The following is a 12,725-nucleotide window of genomic DNA, read 5'->3' on the forward strand; positions in this document are numbered from 1 at the left end:
GGAGTCTTTGGTACACAGCAGGTGCTCAATACATAGGAGTTTTCTCTCCCCATCTCCTGCCCCAGCCAGGACACAAAGGTTTCTCATTCAAGTCCTACAGGTAAACCCAGGGCTCTCTCACCCAAGATTGCTGACCACTTTGATATCCAACCCTGGTATCCTATGTGTTTCTCAGAAGTTGCCATTAAGCAGCAGCTGCTGCCAATTATGTGACAGAACTCTAGAATCAAATGCCTAATCTTACCTTCTTTCTCTTGCTTTCGCCTGCTCTGGTGTTTCAATCTCTATCTCCACTGGTTTCACAGGCAGAACAGATTGAGAGAAGGCTGCATTTCCTCCCGCCTCTCCTGGCAAAGGCTCACTAAGTTCTATCAAAAGTAATTTTAAAAAATCAGTAATAATAATTATAATTATAGCTATTGCACTGAACAAAATTGAGGTTCTGCTGGGAAGGAGGAAATAAGGAACGGATGCAAGTTGGACAACTCGCAGAGACAAACTAAACTCCTCCTCCCACGCTTTGAATACCTAAAAAAAAAACAAAAAACGCCAGGCACTGTACTGTTTCACATTTAACCTGCATAACAACCCAGAGAAGTAGTCCTGGCAGTAGAAGCAGGAGGAAACTGAGGCAAAAACACATTGAATTGAATTAGATACAGACCCCTGCTATCAAGGAGCTGATACTCATGTGTGTGTTTTAGTATACTTTATTACCCACCCCACCCTCCCCCCACCAAAAAAAGGCAAACAAGAACAATTTCCTGTTCTCTGTATTACTATATAACACCTATCACAATTTGCTTTGGATGGAGTCATGACTTAGGAGTCTTTCAGTCTCAGTTGCCAACTTGTAATGACAAGAAATGTATCTTTTTCCTCTCTTTACCCCCTATACTGCTTATAAACACGAGTCAAAATAAGCTCAATTTGCTGAACTGGATCTAATTGTGAACTTAATTAGCAAAGGGCCCTTTTAAAGCTTTGGGCCTAGAAGCAATGATACCCGTTTAGCAATGACCACACCCAATGCTAAGATCTAGGTTTCTATATACCAGTCCCTACTAAAACGAACCAGGGCTTCTCGGAGAAAAAAGGTTGATTCCAGGTGTGGAGCAAGGAAAGTATAAAGTGAGCCTGGAACATCTTGTGCCAGAAAACATAAGTGTTCTCAAAAACATTATAATGAGTCCATGTTGAAAAGACACAGTAGTGTAGCTAGTTTAAAGGGCCTTCCACTAGTCAAATGTGGGGTAATATGAAGCTCAAAATGTATAATGATGATAACTCGTAATATATCTGAATTTCTAAAAAAATCTCTAAGTCCACAGTGATACTCAAAATAAATGACTAAATGAATACAACTCCTGAAAGGAAGAGCTCTTCTTTACAGATCAAAGTCAACTAATAAATGCATATAAATCAACAGAATCAGAATATTACCACTTCAATCCTTAATATAATAATTTCTGATCCAGTCAAGATCATGAATGCATACTAAAACCATTAAGTAAAAAATTACCGGGGAACAAGAAATTCACCCAGCATCAGGGTACTACTCCAGAGATGGTTAATTACAAAGAGAAAATGTACCTTCACATTGGCACAGTCTGGCAGTACCACCTTGCATGATCAAACTTTGCATCACTGGGATAACATGACATTAGGTAGCTCTTAATGGATGTGATGTGACGTATAAAGCATCACCTATGATGCATTCTTGCAAAAATAAAGTTTAATCTAAATTCAACCAAGTCTTTGGATTTAATTTACAATTTAGAAGAAATACATGGGATACTTAAATAAGCGTAACAACAACATGAGCTGTATGGTTATTTATCAGACCAAACCAGAACATGACACATTCTATGGAACAAGAGGCCAGGACTCTTCAAAAAAGGCAGTGCTACGAAAATAAAAAAAAGGTGATGGGTAGTGGTAGCTGGATGGCTCAGTTGGTCAAAACGTGAGCTCTTAACAACAAGGTTGCAGGTTCAATTCCCACATGGGATGGTGGGCTGTGCCCTCTGCAACTAAAGATTGAAAACGGCGACTGGACTTGGAGCTGAACTGCGCCCTCCACAACTAGATTGAAGGACAATGACTTGGAGTTGATGGGCCCTGGAGAAACACACTGTTCCCCAACATTCCCCCCAAAAAAAAATAAAAAAAAAAAAATGTGATGGGTGAGGGGTACTGTTTTGGATTAAAAGAAACTAAAGAAACGTGATTAATATAAGCCTTATACCTTGATTAGATCCTGGATTAGAAAACAAGAAAAATAGCTACAAAGGATATTAATATAACAATTGGTGATTTACTTTTCATTTTCTTAGGTGTGATAATGGTATTTTATCACTTAGAAGAACGTCTTATTCTTAGGAAATGCACAGTGCAATATTTAAAAGTATTAGAATGTTAGCAACTTACTTTCAAATGCTTCCAGAATGCATATTTACTGAAAGATACATTCAATATGGCAAAATGTTAAAGTTAGTGAATCGAGATGAAGAATGTATGTACTACATTTTCCTTTTTTTTTGTAGGTTTGAACATTTTCAAAATAGAAAGCTGGGAAAAAGTCATCCAAGGCCGGAGGATTAGGGGATGATAACATTAGTTGCTATTTATTATGAGCATATGATGCACTAGGCGCATTCTATCTGCAAACTTCCCCCACCCCCTGCCAATCCTGGAGCCCAGACTGTGCACTGCTCACAGTAAGCATTCAATGTGTACTGAATGTTAACAACGAAAAACCTCGGCTCGGACAGTTGGAGTTACTTGCTCACTCAACTATATAAGTGGCAAAGCTGGACTCCGACCCCAGGTCTAACCACTTTCAAAGCCTGTGCTCTTTCTACAAGATGATGCTGCCTATTTCATAATCTACTCCATTGATAGCCACCAAAAAGGAGAAGCTACAACCTACGCTAATAACCTAGTGTTGGATTTTTCTTTATATCAAAAGCAAGTCCCTATTGCATCCTTATCTGTGGTCTTACTAGTTTCAAAAGAAAACAACAGGGTTGCAATCAGTGATATGACTCCAAACAGAACCAAACAGAAAAACAGGATCAAACAGTTCTGAAAACAAAGGAAGATGTTTTACCTTCTACCTCTTCCCAATCATCTTCACTTTCCTCCTCGTCGTCGTCTTCACGGCTGTCTTTGGCCATGGCAGCTTCTCTCTTTGGAGGGTGTGCCTTCTTGCAGGCACTTGTAAAGTCCCTGCGTAAAGATGACCAGAAAGAAGATGAAGGAGGCGCAAATATCCTAAACAGAATGTTAAGGACTCCTTCTATTTATGGAAAACCTGCTGCAATTATTTAAAGATGATTTATGAGCTCTGAGCCTCATTTCCTCCATCAGTACGCGTCTCAAGTTCTCATCCAGATGTGCTCTGATCGTCAGTCTAACACTAGATGTGCTGTCAAAACAGAAAAAAGCACCATGAACCTACCCCTACAGGTGTGTGGAGGAAAACATAGCTGTGCCTAGAAATGGTATAGAAAAAGTTAGAAGAAACCACAGCAATAATGTGAGTTCCAGAAGTAAAAGCTGTGACATCTGTGTATATACAGGTGCAGTTGGGACACCAGAAAGAGGAGGCAACTCGTATTTTTGATCCTGCTATGGTCCAATTCAGAAGACTCTCGCTCCCCCATCCCTTTTAAGAAATATGATATAAGGAGACAGAAGTTGAAATGTAACTTCAACATAAGTGGGCATGTGGCTACTATACATACACAGGTACGTCATAAATAACAGAAACCTGGACAACTAGCTAGTTAAGCAGGTAACTACACATGGATTAGTAGCTAGCTACTTATCTGCTCAAGACTAAATGGTTGCTAATGTGTAATGCAGATTTCCTTGGACGTACAAGTACAATGGGGTTACTTCTTGATAAACCCCATCGTAAGTTGAAAAAAGTCGCAACGCATTTAACATACCTAACTTACTGAACATCATGGCTTAGCCTAGCCTACCTTACACGTGCTCAGAAAACCTACACTGGCCTACAGTTGGGCAAAATCATCTAACACGAAGGCCTATTTTTATAACAAAGTGTTGAGTATCTCATGTAATTTATTGAATGCTGTACCGAAAGTGAAAAATAGTGCTGTGTGGGTATAGAAGGGTTTTAAGTGTCTCGGTTGTTTACCTTCATGACCGCATGCCTGACGAGGAGCTACGGCTTGCTGCCCCTGCCCAGCACCACTAGAAAATGGCGTATGGCACAGGCATGACCAGCCCAGGAAAAACATCGAATTGGAAAATATGAAGTGCAGCACGTCCTTATATACCATCATTCTGTTCAATGTCGTCTTGTTATAACATTGATGAGACGCTGGAGGAACTGAACCCTTGTTTCTATCAATTAGCCGCCTGTGGTCAATTGGTTTTATTATAAGCCATTTCACTATTGATGATGTTAAGTGAGGACTTAACTATATGGTTTCCATGGAATGCCTAACACTCTCGCACCACTATAAAGCTGAAAAATCCGAAGTCAAACCATCCTGAGCCAGGGACCATCTGTATATTTCTGCACATTTGTATATAAAATGTGTGCATTGAGTTATTCTTAGCTTTTGTAAAGTTTGACCCTTGGTATCAAGTGACAATATTACCTAAGATTTTAGCACAGATTTAAAATAACCAATCCTCAGTCTTCAGCTATAATACACATACTCTCGTCTTAGCCCACCCCTTTCTACACCACAGAAGCAAACATTTCCCACTGGGATAACATAGCAGAAATGCCCATGTGCTGTGGGTTTGAGCAGTGAACTCTCCACTGAGAAAGAAAGGGGGATCCAGAGTTTCCCTTGGCAGCATCCTGGTCTATCCTTGTGCCGCTATGTCTGGAAACAGAATTCAACTAGTGGCAGGGAGAAAGGACACAGCTGGGAAGCAGTAAGCTCAGAGGCAGGCTTAGGAAAAGTCTAAGGGAAAAGGAGAGAGGAACTATGGTAGAAAATCTTCATGCTTTCCTCCGCCCCTTTCTACTGCCGCCCTCTCCTGGACTACTTGCCTATGCCAGGACTACAGAATGCTGGAAAGGCCGACACTAAGAATGACGACTTGATTCTGAAGCGAAGAAGGAACTACTGCCTACTGCCTCTCTGTTCTTCTTCCTCCCCTCCTCGAATTTTCCTAGGAGGCAGCTAATCAAGTGTTCACTACTAGGCTTATATTTATTGTTCACTACATGTTCACACGAATGTTCATTCACTGCAAAAACACTTGTTCAGTTTCTGCCAAATAAAAGGCCCTGCCCTACGTGCCATAGGCCAAAGAACACTGAGCCAGGCGTGGCTCCAGGCCTGAGAGCTTACAGGGTGGGAAAATATATGTAGATGGCATGTACATAAGTAAGTGTAACACAAGGCAGACAAGCTATGCCCGTAAGAGATGCTGCAAGAAACCAGAGGAGCCGAGGGGAAAGAATCGACGAAGCCTGTAGATGGTTTCTGATCTGTATCTTCAAGGTGGAAGGAGGCATTCCAGGTAGAAGGAAGAATATGAGCCCAACTTGGAGGTAGCAAAGTATGAGCACATGTTGAGTGAATGAGAAGTCCAGCTGGGCAGGAGCAGAGTGTACGTGAGGAGAGTAGCAGAAGACAAAGCTGCAATGGCGGGCAAATATTCTGTGTATGTAGTATCTCTGTGCAGTAGGAAGAACTCAGGACCAGCAGTCAGAAGACCCAGGTCTCATCCTGGTTTTTGCCACCATCTAGCTGTGTAATCACAAATAAATCACTTTCTGGAAGGTGTCTTTCTCATCTGAAAAGTTTGGGGGGTAAAGTATATAATTGCTAAGATTCTTTCTAGCTCTTACTAGTAGTCTGAGCTCTATCTGGAAGAGTTTAAAGATCTCATCTTTTCCGCAGGTCCTAGTGACAAGCAAAAAGAGCAGGTTTTATTACTCACACTTCTCTGAAAGGAAAAACCAAGACCTCTTACCTGAAATCTTCCCCATCACTGAAGCCTTCGTCTTTTACCACCTTGAGGTTTTCCGATTTAACAGTCACTTTGCTCACTTTCTTTTCTGTTGGACCATCTGCTGGGCCCCCAGGATCACTGCAGCCCTTCTTCCTCTTTCCTCGTGAGACTTTTGGGGGCAGACTCTTCTTTGGGGGTTTCTCATCCTCAAGGATATCTAGATGACCACATGGAACAGATGACAACAGGAAAGGTGGATGGAGGGTGCTTTCATGGGCAGGGTTGTGAAAACACCTCTTCTGTAACTTCCCTCCAAACCACATCTCCATCACCAGCTCACCAATTCCCCGCCTGGTTAACAAGCTTACAGCCTCTTCCCATCTTCAGTCTAGTCTACACTCTATGTTCACAGTAAAAACCATCTTCCTTTATCGGCATTTTATTCTACTCCTCTTAAGACTACAGACTCTTAAGACCACACAACTCAGATAAAATTTAACTCCCAAATCTTAAAATTCAGCTAATGTCTAGCAAGGAAAATACATCAATCCATTAACACCTTGCTTATTTACTACCTGCCAAGACTAATCATTTATTTTAGGTATAATTCACTACTAAGTGAAATGTTTGAGTTTATAAACATGTCCAAGTTTTACCACTACTTTATTTCTACTAATTCATGCTTCTGCCATCTTTCAAAACCAAACTCTGTTCAAATCTCTGTTCACTAGGCTTCTATTTATTGTTATACTTTGTGAAACCTTTCCAATATAACCCAAATGGCACTGGTATACCAACCATTTCAGCAAACCTAGGGTTGGAATAAGATAGTGGTATTTCAAATATATCTTTATTTTCTTAAAACAATTACTGATTTTTGTTAAAGAGAAATATAAAAATGTATAAGCTGTTGGTTTTAGTTAAATTAGGGTATCTAAAGGTCTGGTCTCTTTATTAATATAAATATATTAATAAGTTCATTTTTAATAAATATATAATTTATAAATAACTTGGCAGAAAAGGATATTTTTCTATTTTACAAGTATATTCATGCAAATAATCTTGAATCTGAACTGAATCATCTTTCTTTGCCTTTGCATGACTCGCTTCAGTTAATTTTGGAAAACAAAATTACTGTAGCCTGTAGTGAACCCCAAAAGGGGCTGCAATATTAACCCAAAATATCAAATTAGTTCATTCCTTTCATTCATGGTTTTTCTTACTGAGTCTTTTGATAGGTATTTATATTCCCCAAGAATATACTTTTGCATAGGGAAAAAGATGCTTCCCTTTGATCTAAATAAAGCCATAACTTAATTTTAATAAATTTCACATTATAGGGGCATTTGTTTTCATGCTAGATAAAATCGTGGATTCAGTTCTGTTTCTTTCAAATGTCTTACAAAAGAAATTTATGCATTCCCATGGTTTAAATATTTTAATGGAAACACAAAATATTTCAAAATTATTTAGAATCTAGAAACAGATTTTTCATTCCAAGGCCAGAAGCTACTTAAAAGTTTTTTGACTTGACAGTTCGAGAAAGGTGCCCTTAAAATCAGGATTTCTGTATCTTACAATGGTCTTTAGCTCTCTATGAATAAGCAGAGATTCAAACTTTTTACTGATCTAAAAATGCAAGGTGGGAGCATTCTTCAGAGGCACCATTTGTTTCTCATCAAAGTTATTTGGTTGGTTAAAGGTACAGCTGTATATTTTTGTGCTTTTAAGAGAGAAATAGAGGAGTTAAAAAAGGGGAAAAAGGAAATTTTAAAAAATGTTCATAGTATCATTATTTGTAATATCAAAAAATTTAAAAAATTTGAATGTCCAAAGAAGACAAGAATATACAGTGGGGTAAAGACAATTTACTCAACAAATGGTATTAGGAAAACTGGACAGATACATGCAAAGAAGTTAAACTGGGCCATCTTCTTGTACCATATACAAGAATAAACACAAAATGGATTAAAGGCTTAAATGTAACACTCGAAACCATAAAACTCCTAGAAGAAAACACAGGCAGTAATCTCTGTGATACTGCTCTTGGTAATATTTTTTCTAACCTGTCTCCTTGGGCAAGGGAAACAAAAGAAAAAATTGACAAATGGGACTACATCAAACTAAAAAGTTTTTGTACAACAAAGGAAACCACCAACAAAACAAAAAGACAGGCTACTGAATGAGAAAAGATATTTGCCAATGATACATCTGATAAGGAGGTAATATCCAAAATTTATAAAGAACTTATACAACTCAACACCAAAAAAACAAACAATGCAATTAAAAAATGGGCAGAGGACCTGAGTAGACATTTCTCCAAAGAGGACATACAGATCATACAGATGGCCAATACATATGAAAAGATGCCGAATGTCACTAATCATCAGAGAAATGCAAATGAAAACCACAATGAGATATCACCTCACACCTGTCCGAATGGACACCATCAATAAATCCAACAACAAGTGTTGGTGAGGATGCAGAAAAAAGAGAACCTTTGTGTATACTGTTGGTGGGATTGCAAACTGGTACAGTCACTATGGAAAATGGTTTTTGAGGTTCCTTAAAAAATTAAAAATAGAACTACCTTATGACCCAGCAATTCCACTTCTGGGTATTTATCTGAAGAAATCCAAAACACTAATTCCAAAAGATATATGCACCCTGTGTTCACTGCAGCATTACTAGTAATAGCCAAGATATGGAAGCAACCCAAGAGCTCATCAATAGGCAACTGGATAAAGAAGAGTGGTACATATATAAAATGGAATATTATTACTCAGCCATAAAAAGGAGTAAGATGTTACCATTTGCAACAACATGGATGGACCTAGAAAGTATAATGCTAAATGAAGTAAGTTAAACAGAGAAAGACAAATATGTATGATCTCACTTATATGTGCAATCTAAAGAACAAAATAAATAAACAAAACAGAAACAAACTCTTAACTACCGAAAACTGATCGTTGACAGGTGGAAGGGGGTTGGGAGTATGCGTGAAAAGGATGAAAGGATTAAGAAGTACAAATTGGTTGTTCCGAAATAGTCAAGGGGATGTAAAGTACAGCAGAGGGAATATAGTCAATAATATTGTAATAACTATGTATAGTGCCAGGTGGGTACTAGACTAATTGGGGGACCATTGCATACATTATATAAATGTCTAACCATTATTATGTACACCTGAAACTAACGAAATAATATTGAATGTCAACTGTAACTAAAAAATTAAATAATTAAAAAAAGAAAAATCAGAATGTCCAACCATGAGATAATTATTAATATCAGTACAGTCACACAATGAAATATAACTCAGTCATCTTTTAAGACAAAGAAAAAGATCTAGGATAAAATGCTAAGCATGCAAAGTGGTTTTTACAGTATTTTCTACTATATACAACAACACAGACTAGAAGGAAATATACCACGGTTTAGTGGTGGTTATTTCTAGATGGTAGAAATACAGACTTTTTTTTCTTCATTTTTTGCTGTGTGTTTTTTGTCCCAGAGAATCTAGAGTCTATTTTCTAGGATTCTCCAAGATCTAGGGCTATCTAATATGGCTAACTAGCTGCCCTGAATTCAATGTGGTTGTTTCAGCAGGGCAGGAATTACTACTGTGGTTTGCTTGGCCATCCATTGAAATTTAATAAGAACACCTGTTTAAACCTGCCAGTGGCATCTCATAGCACTTAAAATACAATACAAACTAAGGGCCCTGCCCACTCTCTCAACTCAATTCCTGCCTCTCGTCCCCTCACTCACTCACTGTGTCAAGCCAACTGGCCAAGCTCATTCCCTCCTAAGACTCTTTAAACTTACTGTCCCTCTGCCGAGAACTCTTTTCCCCCAGAACCTCCTATGAATGGTGCCTTCAGGACATTCAGTAACTGGCTCAAACTGTCACCTCCTCACAGAGGCCTTCCTTGATCATTGATTCTTAGCTGCTTCTTCCCCCATGTCAGTTTTATTACAGTAATCTGTTTTACTTTCTTCATAGCTCTTATCACCATGGGAATTTATTTTTAACTTATTGTCTGTTCTACGTACCTACCTCTCTCCAAAGATTATAAGCATCATGCGAGCAGGGGACCTTGCTGTCTTGTTCACTACTATCATTTCATTGCATGCACTAAGGTGCTGTTAAAACCTACACTGTTGCGCTGTTAGAAACACGTCACCAATTAGTATCACCTGCAGCTCAAACTACATTTGTTCCTCCACCAAAGCACAGCAAAGATTCTAACACTTCAGATCCTGGAAGCTGCTCTGAGAACTTATTACTAACTCCTCTGGTTGTCAGAGTTTGAGTGAAGCTTAGGTGCATCCTGACCTCCATTTAGCCTGAATTGATATGAGCTAGCCCAACTGATTACCTAACATGCCACACCAGGCACTTTACATGCTATCTCACTGAAAAATCACAACCACCCTGCAAGGTAGGATTATGTTTCACAGATCAAGTTTAGAATGGCTAAATTATCTGTCCAGGACAATTTACCCAAGTGCATATAACAACTGAGTGCTGGAGCTATACCAAGATGGTGCCCAGGTGAAGTGTTTAGCTAGAAGGAATGCTACCCAAGCAGGTGGCATTTCCATCAGATTAAAGCTTTTAATTTTTGAATTGCCACATATTCAGACAAAATACATTCCTTCTGACTAGAATACTAACCCCCCTTCACGGCCTCTGGCTGAAATATTATCCATCCCTAAAGTTGCAGATCAAACCTAACTCCTCCAGAGAGCATTTCCCAATCTCTCCAGCCAAACTTGATTATTTCTTCAGAAGCCACAAAGCCCTGCACCTTCTCCCACAATAGCACACTCTGCCTTGGATAATTTTTGTAAATGTCAACACTACTATATTCTAAGCTCCTTCAAGAAATTTCTGTTTCCCACGTCACCTAGCTCATGTACAGCACCAACCAGATACTCAGAAAATAGTCAAAGGTTATTTTAATGAGTAAATGAACTAAATGGAATTCATAGTATTAGTGTGAAGTAAATCGCCTTTTAAGTTTAGAAATTGCTATCTTTTGACTATTTCCTAATGGATGATTGCCGTCATATGTACAGAATCACGGAATTGTTGAATCTAGTGTCATAGGAGGCCCTGTTGGTTACCCAGTCTAATCTACTACCCAATTATTTCAGGAACCCCCAAAATCCCTCCACAGCAAGTATTTTGCAATTACTTAAAATATTTATTGAGCACTTAGTATATGCTGGGGGGAGACGAGAGGATACATCAAAAAAATAAGATGCTTTCATGAAGCTTAAATTCTATTAAGATGGGTGATTAAAAAGGAAGCAAAATAAATTAACAAGATCATTACAGATTGTGACAGAAGCTGTGAGGGCCTCTGTGATACAGAGCACCTGGTGAAGGACACCTTAGGGCACAATAGAAGAATCAGCCACAGCCAAGAACCATGGAAGAACATTCTAGGCAGAAAGAACATTAAACACAAAGGTTCAATGTGAGAACATGGCATGCTTGAGGGACAGAAAGGAGACCAATAAGGAGAATATCTGGCAAACAAAAGAGGGGTAGGAGACAAAAGGAGGTAGCAACAGCCAAATCCTGTAGGATCTCGTAGGCCATGATGAGGGATTTGGATTTTATGCCTCGAGCAATGGGACGCCACAGAGGGTTTGAGGTAGCAGCATGACAAGATCTGATTTTGGTTTTGAAAGATCACTTGGGCTGCTGGGTGGAGAATTATTGCAGGGGAAGGAAGGGAAGACCAATAAAGAGGCAACTGCAGTCGTTCAAGTGACAAGTGATGGTGGCTTGGGCAGGGGCTGTGGCCTTGGAAATAAAGTGAAGAGATGTGATATACTTCTGAGCATGAACCGACAGGACTTGCTGAAGGATTGGATGTGCGCGTGCATGGAAAAGGAGGGCTTGGTTTGTTTAAACAAGTGGGGGAAAGATCATTTACTGAGATGGGAAAAAGTGGGGAAGGGGCAGGTTGAAAGGCGAAAATCAAGCGTTTTGCTTTGCACATGACAAACATAAGAAGCCTATTCGATATCTACGTGAAGTCAGGTTGGATCCAAATCTGGAACTCTGGGGTGAGATTTAGCTGAAGATATTATTCTGGGAGTCAGCACACCACAAACTCTACGTTCTGTTCTTCTAGGGACACCAAATAAGTACACTGTCTTTCCCCTGTTTAGCCCTTTGCGTCTACCAGGAGGTTGGACTTTACCCTGTGGGCCACAGGGAGCAGGAAAGAGGCGACGCAGGGGAACTCCAGGGGAACCACTCAGGGTGCGTCACTCCTCGAGTGAGGACAAAGGCACAGCGACCGGGAGGACGGAGGCAGCAGCACAAACGACAGCTTCCCTTGGCCACCGTCAAGCGGTCTCCTCAGCGCAGACCAGCGCGGAGCAGCCTCCGCCCCCCACGTCCAGGAAGCCGGCTTCCCCGCTCCCCGCACCCGGGCCTGCTTCCGGATCTCCTTCAGCATCTCTCCCTAAACACGGCTCGGCCTCGCTCTCACCCTCCTCCTTCTCCTGCCGCCCAGCCGTGCTCTTGCCCTTGGCCTTCTGGCTGCGCAGTTCACGTCCCCGCAGCTCCCTGCCGGCTGCGCGATTCCGAGCCATCTATCCCCGGGAGGACTCGCTTCGCGAGTGACGCACCAAACCGCGGGAAGCTGCACCAGCGTGGTCTACACCCCAAGGCGGGGAGAGGCATGACCACGCCCCTCCTTTATGGACCAAGCACACGCCCCCAGAGGAAGCTCCGTCCCAGTCCCAAG

At 40.5% G+C, this 12,725-nt stretch overlaps 1 protein-coding gene across 4 annotated transcripts in view; it reads right to left on the reverse strand.

The window, feature by feature from the left end:
• Positions 1-12,723, reverse strand: part of XPC (XPC complex subunit, DNA damage recognition and repair factor) — a 43,921-nt gene extending 31,198 nt beyond the window's left edge. For all 4 annotated transcript variants that reach the window (XM_019747088.3, XM_019747082.3, XM_074312944.2 and 1 more), the window contains exons 1-4: positions 12,468-12,723; positions 5,974-6,169; positions 3,113-3,231; positions 245-368 (exon numbers count right to left, since the gene is read on the reverse strand). In XM_019747088.3, the coding sequence (XP_019602647.3) occupies positions 245-368; positions 3,113-3,231; positions 5,974-6,169; positions 12,468-12,570 (542 nt within the window). In that variant the 5' untranslated portion in view covers positions 12,571-12,723. The remainder of the gene's footprint in view (positions 1-244; positions 369-3,112; positions 3,232-5,973; positions 6,170-12,467) is intronic.
• Positions 12,724-12,725: the final 2 nt, after the last annotated feature.

This window comes from Rhinolophus sinicus, chromosome 5 (assembly GCF_057876585.1).
Source record: "Rhinolophus sinicus isolate RSI-liver-muscle chromosome 5, RSI-T2T, whole genome shotgun sequence".
Lineage (NCBI taxonomy): Eukaryota > Metazoa > Chordata > Mammalia > Chiroptera > Rhinolophidae > Rhinolophus > Rhinolophus sinicus.